Consider the following 21,826-nt stretch of genomic DNA (forward strand, 5'->3'; position numbering starts at 1 on the left):
CAGAAGGTTAGCTGGTGTAAAAAGGAGGTTTTATAGTGAGGAACTGGAGAGCACACTCAAGCCACTACAAGGAGGCAGCACCAGTTGAGAAAAAGCTTACTTGGAAAAGTCGCAACAATTGGGGCAACCAGCTTTTGCATGATCACCAGCATCTCTTTAAAGTTTGAAGCACGGAAACACCACAAAGAGCACCTTTGAATCCGAGCGATGAGTTCAGTGCCACTTAACGCACTTGCTACTTCGGTTTAGACGTCCACCGGGGGTGGCCGCGTGTGCTGCACAAGGTACTTTAGGTAATAATCCACTGGAAACAGTGGTAATAGGAAGACGCCATTCAGAACTGTCATCAGCCTGAGAAAGAGGCGGTCAGACCCTAACCCTTGCCCCCTCATCTGTTTGTTTTGTGGCTTACATAACGAAGGCCATTGGTGCACTTCACAAATTTTGGGCACACTGCCCCACAGCACATATCATGACATGTCACTCACTGTTCAGGTTCGCATATTTCATAATCCAAAAACTGCCTCAAGATGATCAGTCAAGCACCCTCCCCATCTGGGACTCAACCATATCCCATCCCCCCACCCACACCAGTCATCACCGCCTCGACATCCGGGAACATCCGTCATGAATGGCCCGCAATAGGACTCACCCTCGTCCACGAATTCATCTCCCCAGCCGAAGAACAAGAGATGATCTCTGCCTTCCACGCCATCTCCCCCCTAAGCCCGGCCGATTCAAAAAGACGAATAAGCCAACATTTCGGTCACCACTTCGATTACACCACCTTTGGAATCGACGAGTCAAAGCACAGCCCTGTCCCAGCTTATATCACAAACTTTCTCGACAGGCTACCGGTCGACACTGATGGGAAGGAAGCAGGACGAAAGCCGGACCAGTTCACCGTGCAATACTACCCTCCAGGCGCCGGCATCCCGCCACACGTGGATACCCACAGCATGTTCGGGGAGGCGCTGTACAGCCTGAGTTTTGGGAGTGGGGTGCCGATGATTTTCAGGATGAGCGGGGAGAACGAGGCGAGGAAGTTGAGGCTGCCCAAGAGATCACTGCAGGAGTCTTCAGATGGTAATGTGAATGGGAAAGTAGGGGGGGAGATACTCGACAAAGCTGAAGGAGTCGTTGTACACCCGGCTTGGGAGCTTATGCTGCCGGCGAGGTCACTTCTTGTCATGAGGGGGGCCTCGAGGTATGGGTATACGCATGGGATTCGACCCAGAAAAACGGATGCGGTGGATGGAGTCACGGTAAAAAGGGAAGGGAGGTATTCAATAACCATGAGGAGTGTCAGGAGGGACGAGGAGATTGGCTGTGACTGCCTGTTTCCGGGGGTTTGCGACGCCCGTGTGAGACAAGAGCAGGAAGCTGCGTTAAGGGCTGGGGGTATCAAAAAGGCAGAAGCCCAATAAGGATCACCAATAAAGTATTCACCGGCCAGTCACGTCTGGCACACGGACCCAATTCAATGGAAGATGCAAGACAAATGCTGCTATTGTCATTCGTGGGAGAGTCTTGGCAAGGATTGGCAGATACCCTTGATACATCCAATTCACAAACGGCCCTCAATCGTCCTTGTAAGACCACTGCTCCTCATTATTCCTCCCGCCAGCTGCTGATGAAGGGAAGTAACACGGCAAAACATTTCGCCATGATCAAGACTAACCAACTGCTCGACAACAGTTGTGCCCTTCCAGCAGGAGATAGCAGCAGAGTGAAGCTCCAGGTTGAACACGCCATATCCCCAGGCCATCTCACAATACCTGCATGCACTCAACACAACCCAACCCCGCAGATTTGAGCTCAACATCAACTGCATCCAACACCGGCTCGAAATTGCCACGGCCAATGGCGCCATCTCCAAACAGGGCCGTTGAAGGCTGCCTATACGACACCCGAGCATTTGGGACCAACACCCTCGTGTAGCCTCCCCCAATATCAAGAACACCATCTCCGTGGACCAGCATCAACAGTATTATCAATCCGCATGTACGGTACCGACTCGGCAGCCCCCCACGGTTTGGTGGTTGCCAGCGGGAACATATCGAGGTCTGGTCCCCTACATTTGCCATCAACATTGACGTTGTCGCCATCAGCCAAGGGTGGTATCACAGACAGTCACCCAACCAGAGCCCAGATGAATACAATGGCGGAAGATCTTGGCCATTTGACATTATCGTTCTGGATTCACCGGCACCTTCACACCTGCTTCGAGATGCATCCGAGGAGTGACACATGGGGGCCGGATTTTCCACGGCCACGGCAGTAATATAAAATATGGAGATGTTTAAAAGTTACACAACCGCTCCATATGCACATCAGCGATACTCTATGGATACACCGTCAGAGGGCTTCATTTTCAACCTTGTTGCTTCTCTCCATCATGGCACCCAGCGGAGACTCAGACGCCAAGGACAAGATTCAGTCCTCGACCGCACTCGCCTCGTCCAGCGAAACGGCCTCCAAGTCGTCCAGGTCATCAACCAACGAAAAAGAAAAGGAATCGCCAGAGGCTATCCGTCAACGCATTCTTGACCAAGAGGCCGAGTTCCGCGCCTCTCAAAAGCCCACAACCAACCTTGCCTCGTTCTGGTCCTGGAAGAAAAGTGAGAGCCGCCGCCCCGAAGATATTGCCACCCAGCCTTCTGTCTTCGACAACCCCGAACTCGCTCCGTATTTCCAGCCGACCGAGCGCTATGAGAATCGTCACCGCTTTGATCCCTCCTTCAAGTGGACCTGGGCAGAGGAGATTCCGTTGATCAGAAAGATAGATTGGAAGGTCACCGCGTGGAGTTGCGTTGCCTTTTTCGCCTTGGATTTGGACAGGAGCAATATCTCACAAGCTAACACGGACAACTTCCTGGACGACCTGGGATTGGACACCAATGACTACAACTTGGGCCAGACTGTGTTCCGAATCAGTTTCCTGTTGGCCGAGTTGCCTTCGCAACTGATCAGTAAGAAGATTGGTCCTGATCGATGGATTCCAGCTCAGATGGTTCTCTGGAGTATCGTGAGTGCGGCACAATTTTGGCTCAAAGGACGATCATCCTTTTTGGCAACGAGAGCATTGATTGGATTGCTCCAAGGCGGCTTTATTCCCGATGTGATCCTGGTCTGTCTCCCACTCTTCCGGTTCTGGGTCCGTCATGATAGGTACTGACCACCGTCTATTAGTACATGTCCTACTTCTTCAAAGGCACAGAACTTCCTTTCCGCCTGGCGCTGTTTTGGATGGCAAATCGATTAACAGATGTCATATCCCCCCTATTGGCATACGGACTTCTGAGACTGAGAGGATATCATGGATATGAAGGGTGGCGGTGGCTATTCCTCCTGGAGGGCATTCTGACACTGGTGATCGGTATTTGGTCCTACTTCCAGATGGTACCTTCACCAACGCAGACCAAAGCTCCCTGGCGCAAGAAGGGATGGTTCACGGAACATGAAGAAAAAATCATGGTCAATCGTATCCTGAGGGACGATCCTTCCAAGAGTGACATGCATAACCGGCAAGCCATCACTTTCAAGCTACTTTGGTACGTTGCTTGCTGTCCCTCGCTTGTTTGTGACTGGGGGTACCATGACTGACTGATTTTGACTCCAGGGAATCTCTTTGTGACTTTGACTTATGGCCAATCTACCTCATCGGCCTTACTTTCTCCATGCCTGCCGGCCCACCGGATCAATACTTGACTTTGACGCTTCGGCAGTTGGGTTTTGATACGTTTGATTCCAACCTGCTCAGCATCCCTTGCCAAATCACCTGCACCATCAGTGTTCGTTACCCCACAAATGCCCTCTAATACTCAGGCAACGGCTAACGTAACCAGATGCTCCTCATCACATATCTGTCCGAGAAGCTGAACCAAAGGGCCTTCATGGGAGTGGTGATGCAAATGTGGCTTCTGCCATGTGTTGTAGCCCTCTATCTGCTACCAGCCGACGCATCAAGATGGGCAGCATACGCCGTCGTCACGGTATTGCTGTCATATCCTTCCACTCATGCAATGCAAGTGGGATGGTGCAGCAGAAACAGCAATACCGTGCGCACACGTACCGTCTCTGCTGCGCTTTACAACATGGCAGTCCAAACCAACAGTATCATATCCTCCAACATTTACCGACGAGACGACCGACCGGAATACCGACGTGGTAACAGGGCCCTGATTGGCATTGCAAGCATGAATATTGTCAATTACCTGCTGGTCAAGGCTTATTACGTATGGAGAAACAAGAAGCGAGACGAAACCTGGGACAGGATGAGCCAAGAGGAGCGGCGAAATTACTTGGCTACCACGACGGACAAGGGAAGCAAGAGACTGGACTTTAGATTCGCACATTAGTCAAGAGAGACGGGGCTGAGACGGGATTGCTGTACCCTGGAAATGTAATAGCTCGGTGTAGGCAACTCTCGGACGTCAGACTGCTCAACGAATGACCATGAGAGCTGATGTTATTTTACCCCGCTTATAATTCGGCAGTCAAGTGCATCACTTGAAGTTTAATCTCACACATAACTGGAAGTGGGGGATTTAACATAGGGCAGGAGCACAAAGAAGTGAACTGCCGGGCTGTTCCTTGCTTCCCTTTGCGTGCCGCTTAGACCGTCCGTCTTGTGGCAAGAACAAGGAAAAGTCGACAATGCCTTTGTTGGGACAAGAATGGGTTTCTGACCCTCAAGCTGTAAGCATTAAAGACGGGCTTTTGCTCCCATTGGCATCTTCTCTTAGATTCCCTTCATCCTCACAAAAGCCTTTCTCTCACAACAAGTAAGACGGAGGCAGAAAGCACTAAGAACAACATTCAACACGTCATCCTCACCATTGGTAAGCTTTTCATCCATTCACTCTTCAAAATGGAGCCAAATAATAACGATGATATAGACTGGTTGGACCTCGTAGCATCCCGGCCCTGCTCCGTCACCCCAAGCGAATCCGCCAGCCAGGTTCACACACGGCGGCCCCCCGCAACTCGGGGCAGCAGCAGCACCAATAACAACCGCCGCTCCTCTTCCTCCCTCCGCCCCATCCAAGAAGAGGAAATCCGCCTCTTTTCCACCACCCAATCCCAACTCCGCGAGGCAACCTCCCGGCAAGGGCACCCCAGCAGGTTACCACCCATCCCCGAATTCCAAGAATCACCCTCCAACCCCCTCGTCCGGAGCGACGACAACCTCATCCCCCTCGACGACGCCATCGAGCGGCTGCGGGACTGCAAAGCCCGTCTCGCCACCACGCACGAAGGCTGGTTGCTAGCAGCCAAAGCCCTCATCCGCGCTGACCTCGTTCCTGCCAACCAAGCCCTGTCTGTCGAGCTTAAACGCTTTGGGGACGCCATCTGCGAGCGGTACGCCGCTGCGACGTTTCTGTGGAACACGCTTTTGGGTTTGGACCCAAAGGAGTGGTTGGCGAGGGGGAAGGCGTTTGATACTTCGCTTAGGAGGATCAGGACGCTGAGAGGGCTGGAGGGGAGCTTGTGGTATTGGGAGAGCTTGACGCTGAGGCTGCTGGAGCTGGTGGATAGGGAGAATGAGAGGATTCGGAGGAGGGAGGGGGAGATTGGGGAGGTTTTGGGACGGTGGGGAGGGGATGCCTTCTAGGCCTTGAAATCAGGGGCTGATGAGGAGGGGCGTGTCTTGTCTTTTCCGTGGCCGTTGAGTGCTTACCTTGCCTACATAATTGTGAAAGTATAATCCCATAAAGTTTTTGACGTTTGTTACCTGTGCATCATGACAATCATCTGTGATACCTTTCGTGACCCGTATTTTGAACATGTTATTGGACCCCCTTTCGACCCCCTTGTTATGGACCCGGCAGCACTGACAAGAGGCGGGTTCGGGGAATTTGTTCGTTCCCAACCAATCACAAGTCGCCAGTGACATTCCTTCTCCCCATTGCCCCGCCATGCATGATCCTGCATCATTGCCGGACGAGGATCTCTCGTCAACTCTTGCAACGATTGCAATGAACAGATTCCTTATATCAACATCTCTTCGTTCGGTACGCAGCTTTCCAAAATCCAGGACAATCCGACCTCACCAATTGCACACCTACTCCCTCCGCAAAATGTCCACAGACACTCCTGTCCCAGCGCCCTGGCACGCCGCCTACCCCGCCCCCTCTTCTCAAACCGTCTTCATCCCCCGTGACGAGGTCCTGTCCATTCTCGCCAACGGGAGAAAAGATACCGTGCTGGTTGACCTGAGAAGAAACGACTTTGAGGTAGGTGTTTCCCATTTGCATCCTTTTTCGTCGCATGAGATCACGACGCTGAGATAAACAAGGGCGGTACAATCCGCGGCTCCATCAACCTCCCTGCTCAAAGCCTCTATCCGACTCTGCCAACGGTGTACTCCACCCTCAAGGCTGCCGGGCTTAAAAAGGTCATCTTTTATTGTGGTAAGCCTTCACGAGGTTGCTCTGTCTTTGAAATGCCCCCCCAGATTGCTGAACGCTATGGACAGGCTCATCGACAGGTAGAGGGAGCAGAGCAGCCAGTTGGCTGGCGGACTATATCTCGTCCCAAAACGACACCGAGATGCAGAGTCTTGCTCTGGGGGGTGGGATTAAGGGGTGGGCTGCCGCGGGGCCAGAGTATGTCAAGTGGATGGACGAGTACGATGAGAAGGTCTGGGCCAAGTACAGCACCACTTAGACAGAGGCTACACAGCTTGCTTGCCTTCCACCAACGCATCAGAACTCGAGTTCCGTGATTTTGACCTCAAGCTCCACCCATCAGGTCCCCTGCGTCTCAGCCGGTCCGTGGTGCCCCGCCACAGTGTGCGTAGGTCATGGTACACAACACCGGCAATGTCCCATTTGTCGGCTAGCCAGATGAGGGAAATGGCGAGAACATAGGTGATGACGCACACGATGATGGTTGATGTCTTGAATCGCTCCACGGTTTCCTCTTGAGACTCGGCTTCGAAGAGTGGGGTGCCAAACAGGGCCTGTGTCATGTCAGCAAGCTGCTGGGCGAGAGCTTGGCATGGAGGGGTACTTACAGAGGTGAAGCTAGGGGGTAGGTACAAAACAGTCATGATGGTGAAAACAATGACATATCGGTTCATTGTAGTCGCCCGCGAGGCTTCCCGGAGAGAGGTTGCGTTGAACAGCTGCAGCACCGTTAGCACAGGTTCGTCTACCAAGTTGCTCCAATCACCACCACTCACCCCGTCTCTCAAACTGGTAATCTCCTCCGTCTTTTCAGCAATTCTTCGCAACAGCTTTTCTTCAGTTTGCTGCTGAAAGTCGAACAGAATCTTCCAGTTGTTCCAGAGCGCCTTGTCCTTGAGCGGGTCCTGTTTCAAGAAAGCTTGGACATCGTGTCCAGCGCGCCGGAAACTCCCTTGGATCAGCTTCTCGGGGTCCATCTCTTGCAAATCGCGGCCAGTTTCCCGAATGGCGTCGGCGAAGATGCGAAGCATCTGCAGTGTCTTGAAATACACTCTGGAGCGTTCAAAGGAAGTGTCAAACATGAGGCGGGAGCTGGTCTCATCGTCGAGAATGTCGAGGAGCTATAAGTTGACATGTTAGTAACGTGTGTGCCATGATGAGACGACCATGGCCGAGAGATACTGACAGAAGTGTTGACGTTGCTCTCCAATGCGTCCAAACAGTGGCCCCACTCGGTTTCCCAAAACATGAGCAGACGGTGGATGCTGCTTTGGAGCAAATGATAGCCAGCATTCAGCCCCTCAACAGCAAAGTGTCTATCTCCCCAGTCGGTAAACAAGTCATTTGACACATTAATATCACCATCTTGTTTCATGGTCATAGCATCGGTCAAGGCAACAATACGGAACCCATGGGGGGGATAAGTGTAGTCCCAGTGGCACAGAAGACTCATTCTCCGTTCGGTGAAGGAAGAGGATGAGCTTGCAAGGTGAGAGGGGAACTGGCCGGATTGTCTGACACATTTCGCATGAGGTCTCAAGCCAAAATTGACCTTATCAGACCTGTTGGCGGGGGAGAAACAGCGGATGGTGTGTTGGTAAGTGGTGTCCGAGTTTCCTGACCACCCGGTGTGATTCATGCGATTGCCACGTAGGTAAAGAGGTTTCCATCCGGCACAAAACTCGTGAAGAAAGCGGTGGGCGATGCCGGTCTCGGTGTTGGGTTTGTTCAACACCACGGCGGTTATGAGTGCGAGGCGGTCAAGAGCCATCAAACCGCCGTCGAGCAAAGGAGCAGTGCAATGCCACAGCGAGCCGGGGCTGGTCAAGTGATCAGGGGCTGCCATTGCTGAGGCGATGGGCTTCCAGTCCTTGTCAAAGACGGACCTCGCCGTCACCAGCTTCTGTGCTGGCCCTTGGCCAGAGTAAAACAGTGGACATCCAATGATGGCTCCCTCTAGGGCAGGACTCTTGCCGATGATCCATCCTGTCTCACGAGAGTGAGAAAAGGTCAAAGCATCGAGATCGAACCTTGAACCCCATTGCTTGGTGACATTAGAGACCTGAGATGCGTCCATGAGGACTCGGTGAACGGGGTCCAACTTGTTCGGTCTTTCCCAGTTCCAGTATATCTCTGCGAGCGGCCCGGAGTGGTTGTCTCGCAATGATACAAAAATGGGGACGTATGCACCGGGGCCATACTCTCCTTGGTGGCCTTCCCTTGGCTTGTGTGAGATGCGTTCTTCGATGAAGCTGCGAATGAATCTCTTGATGTTCGAGGGGTCCGCGGGACTGAATGACTGGTGCGCAATGTCACGGACCAACTCTCGAACTTTCATCTTGACCAGATCCGGGTCACTGTTGGAGGTGGTCTCTCTTGACAGTTGAGAAACCGGCGATGAGGGCACATCCGGCTTGTGAGCGGCCAACATGAGCTTGAGAAGCCGGTTGGTCTCTTGCATCTCGCGAAAGAGATCAGAGATGGATGGGGAGTTGTCTGATGGTATTCCTGGCGTATCTGGCGCTGCGGCATACATGACTGTCGGGCCAGACTGTCCCTTGCTACTGGAGACATGTTGGCTGGTGTCATCTTCGCTTTCTGATGAAGGAGGCGGCATACTGGATATCGTCAGAAACTGAGGAGAGGATATGTTGCAAGAGACTCTCATTCCAGGCACATGTCGTCTCTATTTAGGGAATGGATCTGAGAGTGAAGCTGGCGGCTTGGCCCCCATCGTGCATGAGAAAGGATTCAAGGGGCTCGTTGTTGAAAGCCAATTGGTCATGTTTGTTTTATTTGGGGCCATCCTGTCGTAAGTGATGCGCTGGCTGTTGGAATGAGTTCACACCGGGCGACTTTCGGCGGACGAAGTAGCTAGGGTGTGTATTAACTTGCGTGGCTTTGCTGTTGAAGATAGCTATGGCTCGGGTCGACGATGTGAGAAGAGGTGAAGCAAGTGTCAAACGGCACTTTTGGGGGATGCAACTGCCAGAGGACAAGCGCCCAGTACATGACCCCACCATCACCCACTGCCTGCAGGGTTCACAGCTGAAACAAGGGGCCAGAGCTTCCGCCAAGCCACTGTAGCGACCCCACGCAGGTACCTTGACGGAACACCGCCAAATCCCACCTGGAACCCAAACATCAAACATTCCTGTCAAATACCAAGATACACCTCCAGCAGCAGCCAACATGTCGCGCCGTCCGCCGAGAGGAGAATACATTGAGACCGTATGTCAATGACCTCGAAGCATCGGGATGAGGAATCTAGACTCACATTGCGTAGGACACGGGCAACAAGGTCGCTCGCAAAGCTACCCTCGTCGGTACCCAAAACATTATGCTCGGTGGAAAGACAGTCATCCAGCCCGAAGTCATGATCCGTGGCGACCTGGTCCGATCGATCCAATCCTCCTCCAGCAGCAGCAGCAGCAGCGGAACACCGAACAACACGGCTGTAGCAATTGGCCGCTATTGTTTCCTCAGCCGAGCCTCGTGTTTACGCCCGCCAGGCCGATTCTATAAGGGGTACTGTGCCACCATATATAGCTTGCTACACTATAAATCACTAACTTGTCCCTTCTACGCAGTGCCTTCACATACATGCCCCTACGGATGGGTGACCACGTCTTTGTCGGGCCCTCGTCTGTTATCCAAGCCGCGTCGATCGGAAGCCACGTACACATCGGAGCGAGAGTGGTAGTGGGCGAGTTTGCCATTATCAAAGATTACGTACGGGTGCTGGACGAAACTGTCATTCCGCCCAACATGGTCATCCCAAGCTTCTCCATTGTGGCAGGACAGCCGGCAAGAGTGATTGGGGAAGTGCCAGAAGGCGGCCACGAGGCGTTTGAGCTGAGAGATTTGTACAAAACAGTTGGCAACAACCCACAGCCGCCCGCGTCCTGAAACGCCAGACCCGAATAACCAGTTGACGATTTACGGTTTATTACGATTTACGACTACAGACAGAGAAATGTATTATCGGTGCAAGACAGAAGCAATCAGTTCGGGATAGTGGAAAGCCTGTGATCTGTAACACCAGGCTTCTCCAGTTACAATCAGCTCTTTGCGTTGTCCGCCAGACTCTCTTTCAGCTTGCGCCATTCGCCATTCCGGCTCAGTCTGCTCAGCAGCTCCTTGCCAACAGCCGTGTCGCCCACTGTATGGTCTTCACCATAGTTCTCAACCTGGGCCACCTTGTCGGCGTGCCTGGAAAATATCTCCTTTAGCATCTCGCCCATCTGGTAAAAGCCGTACCTGCCCCAAAAGGCATAGATGAGCTGCTTGTCAACAGCAGGAGAGGAAAACCTACGAGGTTCCATCATGCTCAGAATGCACACGTGTGCGTTCTCCAGACCCAATGCACCATCCCCGCCGTCGACAGGATGCCCTGGTTCTTTTGGTCCAGGCACGGCCAGATCACCTTATCCAACAGCAGGGTGTTGAACGTGAAAGGCAGCTGCTCTTTCTTCTCCTCCACCCAGCGCCAAATCCTTTGCTCGATCAGCGTCTTCATGGCCATGAACCCAGCCACACCCTTCTCGCTGGGACCGGCATGCTCGCCCCTTGACAGTTTGACAGCCTCCATATTTTAGGGGTTTTGGTCCAACGTCGTTGCTCTTTGCCACCGAGGTGTCCAGGCCGCCGGTCCGCAAGATTCGGGCGTCTCGGTCTTGACTCGTTGGTCGAGCATACCGTCGGGCGTTGCATAAGTGTGGGAGGTTGAGATGCATGTCCGAGACTTGGGCATCATCGGCTATGATCTCAGTCCTCACCCTTTCTCGTGGCACCGGGCTCCACATACATGCATTGGCCTCTTCTCCGCCGCAGGCGCAAGATGTGTTTGAGTGTCACCAGGTGGGAGAGCCTGGCTATTTCTCTGTGTTTTGTCAAAGGCATTGTTGTCAGCGCCGAATGGTAAGATAACAACTCGACTTAACAAAGAAGCTGTTGAGGCAGATCCACTGCCCCCTTGAACACCTTTTTCTTTATTTTGCAGCATCAGGAAGATTCGAGACATGTGGTAGCACTCTTGGATTGCCCGCCGCATGAACTGGTTGCGCAGTTGTTCGTGGAACATCAATGATGAGAATGTAACCATCTCTAGATAGATAGGATATTTAATTGGAAAGTGCTGCTGGCGGACTTGTCTTGCTCTCCATCACCTTTCCATTCATTCATCAAATCAATAATCTCATCATGTGCTGGCCAACAGTTCCAAAGCACCCCTGGTGCGATTGCACCCTCGATGAAATTCTGACCATCGACGGCAAACCCTCATGCCCACACCACGTTTCGATATCTCCATATGGGCTGTTTTACCACCCAGCTGAAATTTCCGAGGCGCTCTCAGTCATCATCCGCCCAGACATCCATTGGATGCCATGTAACTTTTACTACAAGGCTTCCAGTTACGCAGGAGTGCTAAGCCATAGAGAATGCTACCGCATGCAGAAAAGCCAGCACAAACAGACTATTCCACCACCGGGTTACAAACCATTTCTTCTATGGGACGGACTTTGTGCTCAGTGTGGTGGATGGGGGGCTGGAAATGGGTACTCTCTTCCGTTGATACCGTTGACTTGGGCCCAGGTTGGTGAGCGCGGTCAAGTCCGGTATCGTTATCAGCTTCCCGATGGTTCACCACTACTTGACTGTGAGGCAGAGGCTGCTTTGACTGGTGCGCAGAGAGAGGAGGCGTCGGCTGATGAGATTGTATACGTAAGTATGGATCAAGCTACTATTTACATGCTGCCTCTCGGGCCTGCTCCATTGCCGGACAATGTCGTAGAGAGAATGGAGAAGTCTGAGCGTAGAAAGTCAAGGGCGGATAGGCTTGCGGATGTTTTCAAGAGTGTCTTTCGCTAATGGCTTTTATAATACCTCACTGACAATATAATGCCTTGGTACCACTCCAAGGTCAAATTAATAGATAATACCTGAATAATTCGCAATTTTCATACCTGTTTGCCCTTGGTCCATCTGTTCTTTCTTGCTGTTTATGCCCGCTACTATTCATAAATAAAAATATTCAACCTTCAGATTCAAACTATCTACCTAGTCTAGGCCCTTCCATAAAAGAAGCCAACATTTTGAGTGCCGGATGCCTGCCGCTGAATAAGCGCTGTGTGACGTTGCCAGCTATGCATGACCCCCTGTCTGGAAAGAAAACACGCAATTGCGATAAACACTGCCGACGAATCACCTCGCGGGTAATTTCCGCTGTCAGCAAAGATAGAGTGAGCCACGACGTCGATATGAAAAAAAAGAAACACTCCAAGGCTTGGGAGCTCGGCTGGCTCAACCGACCTTGCAGCAGTGATGTTGGCAAGAAACAAGTCTTTTTTACCCGCAGCGGGCGGCACAGAAAGAATAGTATAGCACCAACCCCAGCATATATTGCTGTTTGTTCTTGCAAAGAAGCACAGAAGCAAGCTCTAACCAACAGACCGGAAGAAGACAAAACCTTGCATGGCGACCCAACAACCGGAAGCCGGCAAAGGTCCTTTCGTCGAATTGGACGTGGCGAACGGTAGTGTTGTACCACCACAACTGCCGAAAAGGGTTCCGAACATAAATGCAAAAATGGTTCTTGCTTGCTTGGGGCTAGAATCATCTCTGGGTAAAGCGGATGGGCGTCGTCATGCTGTGGTTACACGCGGTAGAGTAAACGTTGTTTGGGCGACCACTAGATTGTATTTACCCGTGCGTTTAAACACAACCCATTCTCGCCGGACGACCCGATTCGTCCCCCCATAGAGAGCACACTGTCGCGAACGGAGATTAAAAATCCGGGGAACGCTTGGCGGCAGGCTTCGCTTGGCTATCAGTCTGGTTACTCGGCCCAATCATGAGTGCTGTATCTGTGTTCCGGCAAGCTTGAGTGGGTATGCTCATGTAGATGAAGCTATACCGGTGATATACATGTTGCCCTCGTGGACTCGCTGCGGAGGCAGTGGCCGTGGTTGAATGCTGGTGATGCGACCTGGATATTGATTGTCGCATCACTCTTTCTCGAACCCGCCCCACGGAGAGAGCCGACGATCCGGCCTGAAGGAAACCATGGCATGCAGCCGGGTCACAGTCTCGCAGATGGAGAGGGGAACGCGCCACTCTTGGAAGTAGATATCTTCGGCTTGAGCCGACCTTGGATCTTGGCCTGGGGCTCATCTCCTCTTTCTCTTGCAGTTGTCGTGTAGAACGTACATTGACGTTAACCACTATGGCCCTCAAGAGTTTGCTTTCCTCCCTGTTGCTGGCCCCTCTGGCCTTGGCCCATCCGGGTCACAAGGAGGCGGTCCACGCCCACCGCGCTCTTCCACTCGAGCGGAGGTCTCTTGACCACTGCAGCAAGGAGTTCAACAGCCCCGAGTTCATTCAGCGAACCGTCGAGATCAATGGTGCCGAGATCAAGAGGTTGAGGCGTGCCTTGGGCTACGAGGTTGACGAGAAGCCCAAGATCACTCCCCGCGACTACCTTTCCGTCTCGAGAATCGACCACAAGAGCAACAAGACGGTCACCGAGGGCATGGACCTTTCCACCCTCTTCTCCAACTATGGGGCTTGCATGCTCATGCCTGTCGTTGACGAGGGACCGTTGTGTGAGTGACTTGGTCGTTGAATAGCGTGGATGCTCAGGTATTGACTGGTTGATAGACGTCAAGGGCGAGGAGATCCGCAAGAACATCACCAACGGCGAGAGGGGTATCAAGATGACGCTTGCCATCCAAGTTGTGGACTACAAGACATGCCAGACCGTCCCCAACGCCTACGTTGACATCTGGAGCTCCAACGCCACCGTAAGTAGCCGCAAAGCGCGATGGAATGCTGGTGAACCCAACTGACATCGTGCAGGGTATCTATGTTGGTGTCCAAGGCTACCCCGGCATGGGCGACCCCAACGATGCCTCCATCCTCAAGGGCACAACCCTTCGCGGCGTGCAGCCTACCGACAGCCATGGTGTGGCTTCCTTTGACACCATGTTCCCAGGTCACTATGACGGTCGTGCGACCCATATCCACGGTAAGCAGTTCCAACTGCAGCAAGTCAGGAGACAAAAAAGCTGACCTCTGATGCAGCCATCGTCTGGCTCGGAGCCACCAAGCACGCCAACAATACCCTGACTGGCGGTCGCGCTGCCCATATTGGTCAAATCTACTTTGACCAAGGCCTCATCACGGCCGCTGAGAGGAACGCGCCCTACAACACTAACCGCATGCCCATCCAGCAGAACACGCGCGACTTTTTGTTCCAGGCCGGCGCCAACGGTGACGACCCGATCGTCCGCTACTCCTTCATTGGCAAGGACGTCTCCGAGGGTCTCTTTGCCTGGATCCGCTTCGGTATCAACCAGCAGACCAGCCGCCCGCTCAACCCTGCTGCTTACTGGACTGCGAACGGTGGTGTCATGAACCCCACTGGTCCCATCTCCAAGCTTCCCGGCGGTGGTGGCGGCGGCGGTGGCTGGCCCGGTTTCGGTGGCGGTTGGGGCAAGCGCTTCGCTGAGAAGCTTGGTCGCAAGGTCGAGGCTGAGGCTGAGCTCCAAGAGGATGCCGAGTAAGTTGGTAGGACCAGTCGCGGATGGCAATGGGTGACGCGGGGTTGTTTTGACGGGGTTCTTATGCTCTGGTGAAAATTAGGAACAGTACCGTACATAAGAAGAGATTTGGACGACATACCTTTCTCTCAATGCTGATGAATTCTTTAATTTTGCCGATTTGTTATGATGAAAGTGTTACGCGTGTTCGCTTTGGTGGAACTATTCGAGGTCGCTATTCTGTGAGGTTTGGAGGTGGGTGTGAGGTAACGCGAATTGAAGGCGCATGTGCCAAAAGTGAGCGAACTGTCAGGGGAGAAACGGCGGCTCATCATAAAGACAGATTTTGTTGTAGCCGGTAAGCAATTCGCTACGACAGGTGATCACACCTGTAAATCTTCCGTAGTATAGTGGTCAGTATGTGAGCTTGTCATCCAACAACGCTCGAGACCCGGGTTCAATTCCCGGCGGGAGAGTCAGTCCACATCATATCTTTTGCTTTTTACTTGCCATCTACTTTTGGCAGATGGCAGCTGAAAGATTGTTGATCATGTGGTTAGGCATTCTTCCTGACCGAGCCGCCTCGGACTGTGCCGAAAATCCTGTGTCTTGAGATCGCGAAGTCCGAGGGTTCTTGCCCCACTCAACCCGAGATTATGGGTCTGATCGGCAGAGGTCCGGTCCGTCAACGGGAAGGTGGGGCACAGAACGCCGCCGCATAGCCGCCCTTCTCCCATGGCTATATTGGGCCCACGTGATCAAAGTGAATCATTCTTGATCTGGCGGTCTACAGACCGGGCTGACTTACCTCATACTCTCACAATGGTTGCATATCATAGGGCTGTTGATTTGTCCTCCCCTTCGGACCAAAATCTGTCCGATCAGCGAACCTCGGGCCCACCTTCTGCCTTGTGATGGGTGCTTGCTCATGCACTGCCTCCCTACAAACTGAGCCTCAGGCGTGCGGCTGAAGGTGGTTTTATAGTCTTGATCTTGCTACTCCAGCATGACTGAGTCTAATCTCTCCTTGATTGTGGAATTCTCACTCTTGACGTATATCAACTTCAGGTTCTTGCTCAAGTTAGGCACCTGTGTTCAACCAATCTTCTGACTCTCCTCAACTTGCAGCATCATGCTAGCATACGCTTACAAACCCTCGACAAACTTCTATTCCCCTCCAAGCTACATAGTCGCTCCGGAATATCCACTAGTACCGTGGGCTCTTGACGCTCGGTCAATATTGACAGACACTGTCCGACCTGGAACACTTGGGCCGTTGGAGGTGCTGAAGCTGACACCAGTCGTCGTGGACTTGGTGCAGGGCGTCGCGCAGGATATGGTGTTGGTTGCTCGGTAATGATCAAAATGTTGGATGTCTTGTCGTGTTTTGGCTAGATAATGGCATCCGGGCGAGGGAAACATTGGGGTTGTTACTGAATAACAGTGGATTAGAGGACTGCAAGCATTCAGGGTTTCAGGAGTCACTTTCAACAAAACAGGCACCTACATATCCCTTCTTCTTACTGTAACGGCGTTATATCAGGGTTGTTTCTACAGGGTGTAACGATAGATGCGTCATGTGGGGCATGGGTTATGGGGTTATTTGGAGTCGTTAGGAAGCACTGTGTCCCTTCTTTTCTTCATGTTCAAAGCCTTAAAAACCTCGAGATGTTTGCTTACTTATGAATAAATGTTGATTAAACACGTTGAGAGAAGTCCTCTGTTTTTCAAGTGTCATTGTTACAACGAAAGACATGCTTCTTTCATATTGATCCTTTTAATCTATTATGCACTGTTATTCCCAAGCAAAAAAACAAAAGTAGCCGGAGATCCGGCAGGTTTCTGACCTTCCCCGCAAAGATGATGAGGTGGCTGAGAGAAGTCCGTTGCCCCATTGTCAGATTACCTGGATCCAGGCTTTCTGCCTCGTGTGTATATGATACCTGATTTGTGGTCCGATGTTATAGATTCGACTATCTTCATCACATTGACCGTCCCAAGGATTTCTTGAGGGGGGATAGAATTGACATGTCCAGCGGGCGAGGCCGAGCAGATTCACGTGCAAGTCACAATGGCGCGATACCTCTGACAGTAACCTAGGTGCCTGTATCAAACCAACTTTAAAGTGTGTGGATTGGCAGAGTCCGGACTTCCATCAAGCAATGACTCGCCCAACACTATTTTCAGTTCGGCTGTTTCGCGATAAGCGTCAGATGCCATCACGGTGTACCCGTCCAGCGCATCGAGATCTTGTGAGTTATTTCTTGCCCAGCGACATGCTTAGAACACAGAAGAATTCCTTGCCTACTCACACTTCCCATGCCGTAGGTTTGGGATATGATAGTTGACTTTTTACCACCTCCACTTCCATACACACCAAAAACACCCATTTCGTGAAGAAACAAACAACAAGAAAAACATGTGCATAAAAGTACTCACCCTAACGGTCTGCATCTGCCCTCACCGAGACGACTCATCTCTATGCCCTCACGCCACCAACGCCCGCCTTTCACCTTGGGAGTTCCTCGACGAACCATTCACTGCTCAAGGATGGGCAACTCGGCTGCCTACTGTTCTCCAAGGCCACATAGACTGGAAGTTTCCTCAAGATCAGACGCAATGGGAGCACTGTCCTACATACAAGGCTCGAAATCGACACTCCTCTGACCATGGAACCAACGGAAGCAAGATAATCGCAGGAAGAGAGATTTCTTGCCCTGAGACCCAGGAGCTTGCTGGGAGATTGGATGGCCAGTGGACTCGGGTAGTCAGAAGGTTGTGTGAAGAGTGCGAGCATGGGCATGGGGTGGGAACGCGTGGTTTGCTGCCGCAACCACAGAAACAACGACAGGATAACCAAATGCCGAAGGTGACATTTGAAAAACAACCCGTCGTGGCGTTGGATGCTGTCGGTGTCAGGAGAGCTGCTATCAGGAGGAGATCGAGCATGATTCCGACTGCTGGCGGTCGTGAGAGATTGTCGGTCGTGAGCAAGACGACTAGTGTTAGGAGTGATGAGTCTTGGATTCGAGAGGGTTTGAGCGGTCGTATTCCTGTTCAACGAAAAGCGATCCATGTCGATACAGGTTCTACGACTGGAATTCCTCAACGGGGTTGGAATCTTCGCGGAAATATGAATGCTGGGTCTAGCAATGGCGGGAGGTTGGGTTTGGTGCGGAGTATTGTGGGAAGCCAAAAGAAAAGTCTGGTGTGGCAGAAAAGGGAATAGCGGTAATATATAAAATAAATAGAAAAGAGGCAAAAAATCATGAACAGCTTGCGGGTCCTAGACTGAACCAGGTACTCAGCGATGAGTGTCAGCATCAGTATGTTGGGATCTCATCTGGGCTTCGGGAGTGCTTATCAAGCCGTCTGTCGGAAACCGCGTCTTTTCTTTAACAGGGACCTATGATAAGCCTCTGTCCGAAGTGGTACCTTCCACATATTCCCTCTCCGCCGGTGTTCTGTCGTGGTCGTCGCATTAACACTAAGGGTCGAAGGGGCACTTGAACCGTCGCCCCCCAGACTCGAACACACAGCCTCTCCTTTCGAGGGGAGTGGCTGTCCCAGGGACCATTTTATAGGACCACACTTTCGGTCTGAGACGCGTCGCTTGGTGACGCTGTACTACCACAAGCTGTTCTGTTGAAAACAGGAGACCAAAGTGACCCTTATAACTGGCCAGTGGGTGGGAGCAACTCATGAGCTGACAGCTTCAGCATCAGACGTCGTCAGGTGCCGACAAAACTCCAGCCAGTTGGCGGCCTGCTCCTCGCTCCTTCCCTTCCATTGTTAACTGTTCCTGCCAACACCGAGACTCAACACCGCTTTCCCCAAAGTTTGCCAACAACAAAGTCCCAATGCCCTACCTCTGACGACACACTTCATTCATTCTTCGACCACATACAACTCTGTCTTTGGGCTCCTCTCCCCGGATTTGTCGTCAAGGTTTACCAAGTTGTCACACAACATATCATTCCATTCAATCACAACCATTCACAAGAGAATCCCAAAGTTGCAAAGCAAGTGTATATCTTATTTACTTCATCAGCATCATTCTATGTACAAGTATGTCCTCAGCTCATCTCATCTCTATCATGTCCCTCTCGGACTCCCTCCCATCTAGCTATATACCGTCCACATCGTCATCCCCTCATCCCCTCTCCTGGTCCTACGGCTCGAAACCAGCCGCTTAGGAAGCGTTCTGGCGGTAGCTGGTCCAGAAGCTGTTGATTCTGGTCTGCTGGCCGGGGGTGAACTCCTCGTAGCAAGAGTCGATGGAGTAGTCCATGTAGTTGTGGATGGGGTCAACACCGGCCTGGCTGGGGCAGGAGTCACGGCCGACAGGGCAGCCGGAAGAAGCGGAGGCCTGGGCGGGGGTGTCGGAGACGGAGTCACCGGCACCGGTGCAGCCGCCCTGGAAGGTATGGTAGAGACCGAACCAGTGACCAACCTCGTGGGTGGCGGTGTGGCCGAGGTTGTAGTTGGTGGAGCTGCCGCCTGGGGTGGTGCTATAGAGGATGGTGCAGCCGTCGCGGATGTAGGCGGTGGAGCCGGGCGAGGCAGTGGTGGGGAAGTAGCAGTATCCCAAGTTACCACCCATCTTCTGGAGGAAGTAGAGGTTGAGGTCCTTGTAGGTGCCCTTGCGGAGAGCGCGCTTCATGGTCATCTCGTAACCCTTGGAGTCATCAGCCCAGTTGGCGTTGACGGTCTTGTCAGTGCCGGCGAGGGTGAAAGAGATGCCATAGGGGGCAAAAGCCGACTGGAGAACGCTGAACTGGTTGTTGATCATGGTGTCCTGTTGATTTGGTTAGCTACCTGGTGCTGACACCTTTCCAGGGCCTCGAAAGTCGAGCACTTACGGTGAGGTAACCACCGCTGAGGGCAGTAGAAGCAGCCACGACGTGGATATAGACCTTGACGGAGATGGCCTGGGCGGTAACATCACGGGCAGTGAGGTTCCCGGAGCGGTAAGACTCGGCGAGGGCCTGAGCTTCCTCAACAGCGAACTGCTGGGAAACCTGGAGGAGCTCCTCGGAAGGCTCAGGGGCACCGCAGCCGAAACCGCGGGAAGGTTGAGGAGCCGCAAAGGCAGTCTGGGCCAAACCGGCCGCGGCGAGAGCGAGAGAGAAACGCATCTTGAAGTTGGTGCAAGAAGAAGGACCGAGAGGAACAGGCAGATCAGAGAATGAGTTGAAGAGCTGAGGGCTGATGCTGATGCTGCTGATGAACTTCAAAACCGTTCGAGGGGGGATCTCGTCGTCCTTTTATGCTACCCGATCCTCTCTCTGGCCGTGAACAGGACGAGCGATGTTCGGCCTCGGAGTCGCGCGCTGGATGGAGGATCTGGGACGCAGCTAGGTCCCGTATCGGGCCCATGTCAACAATGGGAAGGTGGACTGGCCAAGACCGAATAGGGGCCCCCCCGAGCTGGAGGTGTGAATACCTGGCAAGTGGTCACGCCTTGATCTGGGTCAATGCAACACTGATTGGGGAACAAGGCGAGAGGAAGACGACTTCCTTCCTGATCGGATTCTAGCCCACCCTACTAGAGAGGAGAAGCACACTAGAAGGGCTTCGCTTGATAGGTCCCGGCTGGGCTTGTGGGTGTGTGGACATGGGACTGTGGGTGCGTGTAGCAGTTCCAGGACCACCACTCTTTTATTCAGCTTTGCCTCTCTGGTCCGTCGACATGAGCTGCGTGGCTGACCACCCATTCGTGCGCCTCCTCCAGCTTCCTGTTGGAATGAGTCCTCGCCAACTTCCCCTTGGGTCCAAGTCATTCGTCGTCCTGGATTGATCCATCATTTGCCCCCTGGGGTCCATGGTGGGTGGGTGGGAAATGGGAAGGGGCGTGATAAGCGGGTAGGCTGTCCAATCCAAAGGCGGTGCTGAGCAGTTGGACATCCACGACATCCTCCACAGGTCCCCAATGCATGACATATGCGGTCAATACCGAGATTGTCCAACAGGACCGGTAGTTGGGGACCAGTTGTCCAGGGGTGTGGGAAAAAAGAAAGGAGCGTGGAGAGATCGGAACGGCACTTGGCTGGGACGCCCGGGGCCTGGCTTGGCGGACTTGGCTGCGACCTCCCTGATCGGGAAGCTGCCGATACGAATGGGACGAAAAGGAACGAAGCTTGTGAATGTTGGAGATAAACCCCCAACAGCGCGCTAGCCACTGTCCAGGCAGGAAGGAGTTTATGCGTGTGCGGGGTGTGTTTCGTGATGCTTGGCCCCTCGTGCTCTTCTCCTGGCGGCCGTTGTCAAAAAACGGACATGTCCACTGAAGATCGGCAGTGAGGGGAGGACCAGTCGAATGGCATTAGTGCCCGGCCTTCCATGTTGAGAATCCCATGCCGGAGCTTCTGCTCAAGCCATCACACATTCCACGGCCAACTTGTTTGAGCGATTTTCGACTTGCTGTGATTCGAGGATGCATGTCGCACTTCGCGCTGATGCCATCCGGGGTCCAGATGCACTGTAATCGTTGCCAAGGCGCTTTGAGTGGGATGCATCACTGTCACTCACCCACACTGCCTGCACAGAACTTTTCTGGAATGAAATATCACCTTGGGCTTATCACGACCACTTCTTCAATGATGGTCATAGAAAGCCAAACCCCATCTGATAACAGAACGCCTCGCCATCACTCCAGGTCAATCTGGTGGCAACGTTCCCCCTGTTGAACATGGGCTTAGGGCCAACGGTGGCCTGCTAGTGTCCAGTCTGCGGGCCGCATCCTTCGCCTTGAACGAAATAAGCACTGTATCTCCGTCCATCTTGGTGCTAGTCTCAACCGCAATGCGGGGGTCGTGGGTGGACCGCGGGCATTGTTGCCCATGATTCACGATATGAATCTGCTTGATATTG

At 52.8% G+C, this 21,826-nt stretch overlaps 9 protein-coding genes and 1 non-coding gene across 10 annotated transcripts; 7 read left to right on the top strand and 3 right to left on the bottom strand.

The window, feature by feature from the left end:
• Positions 1 to 530: 530 nt before the first annotated feature.
• On the top strand, positions 531 to 1,427 carry QC764_214240 (uncharacterized protein; the record flags this gene model as incomplete). The annotated part of the gene is made up of 1 exon (XM_062945129.1): positions 531 to 1,427. One exon carries the CDS (start codon positions 531 to 533, stop codon positions 1,425 to 1,427), a length of 897 nt encoding a protein of 298 aa, XP_062803948.1.
• A 63-nt stretch (positions 1,428 to 1,490) lies between these two features.
• QC764_0045430 (uncharacterized protein) lies at positions 1,491 to 1,892 on the top strand (the record flags this gene model as incomplete). The annotated part of the gene is made up of 2 exons (XM_062940330.1): positions 1,491 to 1,592; positions 1,764 to 1,892. The coding sequence occupies 2 exons, from the start codon at positions 1,491 to 1,493 to the stop codon at positions 1,890 to 1,892; spliced, it is 231 nt and encodes a 76-aa protein (XP_062803949.1).
• Positions 1,893 to 2,326: 434 nt separating this feature from the next.
• Positions 2,327 to 4,960, top strand: QC764_214230 (uncharacterized protein; the record flags this gene model as incomplete). Its single annotated transcript, XM_062945128.1, has 5 exons — positions 2,327 to 3,130; positions 3,193 to 3,554; positions 3,623 to 3,794; positions 3,849 to 4,844; positions 4,902 to 4,960. The coding sequence occupies 4 exons, from the start codon at positions 2,327 to 2,329 to the stop codon at positions 4,359 to 4,361; spliced, it is 1,851 nt and encodes a 616-aa protein (XP_062803950.1). The 3' UTR covers positions 4,362 to 4,844; positions 4,902 to 4,960.
• On the bottom strand, positions 4,653 to 9,360 carry QC764_214210 (uncharacterized protein). Its single transcript, XM_062945126.1, has 3 exons — positions 7,600 to 9,360; positions 7,022 to 7,534; positions 4,653 to 6,967 (listed from the first exon to the last, which is right to left on the bottom strand). The coding sequence occupies exons 1-3, from the start codon at positions 9,079 to 9,081 to the stop codon at positions 6,680 to 6,682; spliced, it is 2,283 nt and encodes a 760-aa protein (XP_062803951.1). The 5' UTR covers positions 9,082 to 9,360; the 3' UTR covers positions 4,653 to 6,679.
• On the top strand, positions 5,922 to 6,672 carry QC764_214220 (uncharacterized protein; the record flags this gene model as incomplete). The annotated part of the gene is made up of 3 exons (XM_062945127.1): positions 5,922 to 6,239; positions 6,302 to 6,416; positions 6,482 to 6,672. 3 exons carry the CDS (start codon positions 5,922 to 5,924, stop codon positions 6,670 to 6,672), a joined length of 624 nt encoding a protein of 207 aa, XP_062803952.1.
• A 171-nt stretch (positions 9,361 to 9,531) lies between the features above and the next one.
• QC764_214200 (uncharacterized protein) lies at positions 9,532 to 11,560 on the top strand. Its single transcript, XM_062945125.1, has 3 exons — positions 9,532 to 9,644; positions 9,700 to 9,941; positions 10,004 to 11,560. The coding sequence occupies exons 1-3, from the start codon at positions 9,606 to 9,608 to the stop codon at positions 10,320 to 10,322; spliced, it is 600 nt and encodes a 199-aa protein (XP_062803953.1). The 5' UTR covers positions 9,532 to 9,605; the 3' UTR covers positions 10,323 to 11,560.
• QC764_214190 (uncharacterized protein) lies at positions 10,475 to 11,004 on the bottom strand (the record flags this gene model as incomplete). The annotated part of the gene is made up of 2 exons (XM_062945124.1): positions 10,475 to 10,673; positions 10,757 to 11,004. The coding sequence occupies 2 exons, from the start codon at positions 11,002 to 11,004 to the stop codon at positions 10,475 to 10,477; spliced, it is 447 nt and encodes a 148-aa protein (XP_062803954.1).
• Positions 11,561 to 13,342: 1,782 nt separating the features above from the next.
• QC764_214180 (uncharacterized protein) lies at positions 13,343 to 15,018 on the top strand. Its single transcript, XM_062945123.1, has 4 exons — positions 13,343 to 14,017; positions 14,073 to 14,215; positions 14,271 to 14,439; positions 14,496 to 15,018. The coding sequence occupies exons 1-4, from the start codon at positions 13,639 to 13,641 to the stop codon at positions 14,975 to 14,977; spliced, it is 1,173 nt and encodes a 390-aa protein (XP_062803955.1). The 5' UTR covers positions 13,343 to 13,638; the 3' UTR covers positions 14,978 to 15,018.
• Positions 15,019 to 15,349: 331 nt separating this feature from the next.
• QC764_0045500 lies at positions 15,350 to 15,429 on the top strand. The gene has a single exon. It is a non-coding gene; the product is annotated as a tRNA-Asp (tRNA).
• Positions 15,430 to 18,961: 3,532 nt separating this feature from the next.
• QC764_214170 (uncharacterized protein) lies at positions 18,962 to 21,480 on the bottom strand. Its single transcript, XM_062945122.1, has 2 exons — positions 19,816 to 21,480; positions 18,962 to 19,751 (listed from the first exon to the last, which is right to left on the bottom strand). The coding sequence occupies exons 1-2, from the start codon at positions 20,089 to 20,091 to the stop codon at positions 19,146 to 19,148; spliced, it is 882 nt and encodes a 293-aa protein (XP_062803956.1). The 5' UTR covers positions 20,092 to 21,480; the 3' UTR covers positions 18,962 to 19,145.
• Between the last annotated feature and the right edge of the window lie 346 nt (positions 21,481 to 21,826).

Source organism: Podospora pseudoanserina, chromosome 2, assembly GCF_035222485.1.
Source record: "Podospora pseudoanserina strain CBS 124.78 chromosome 2, whole genome shotgun sequence".
NCBI classification, from domain to species: domain Eukaryota; kingdom Fungi; phylum Ascomycota; class Sordariomycetes; order Sordariales; family Podosporaceae; genus Podospora; species Podospora pseudoanserina.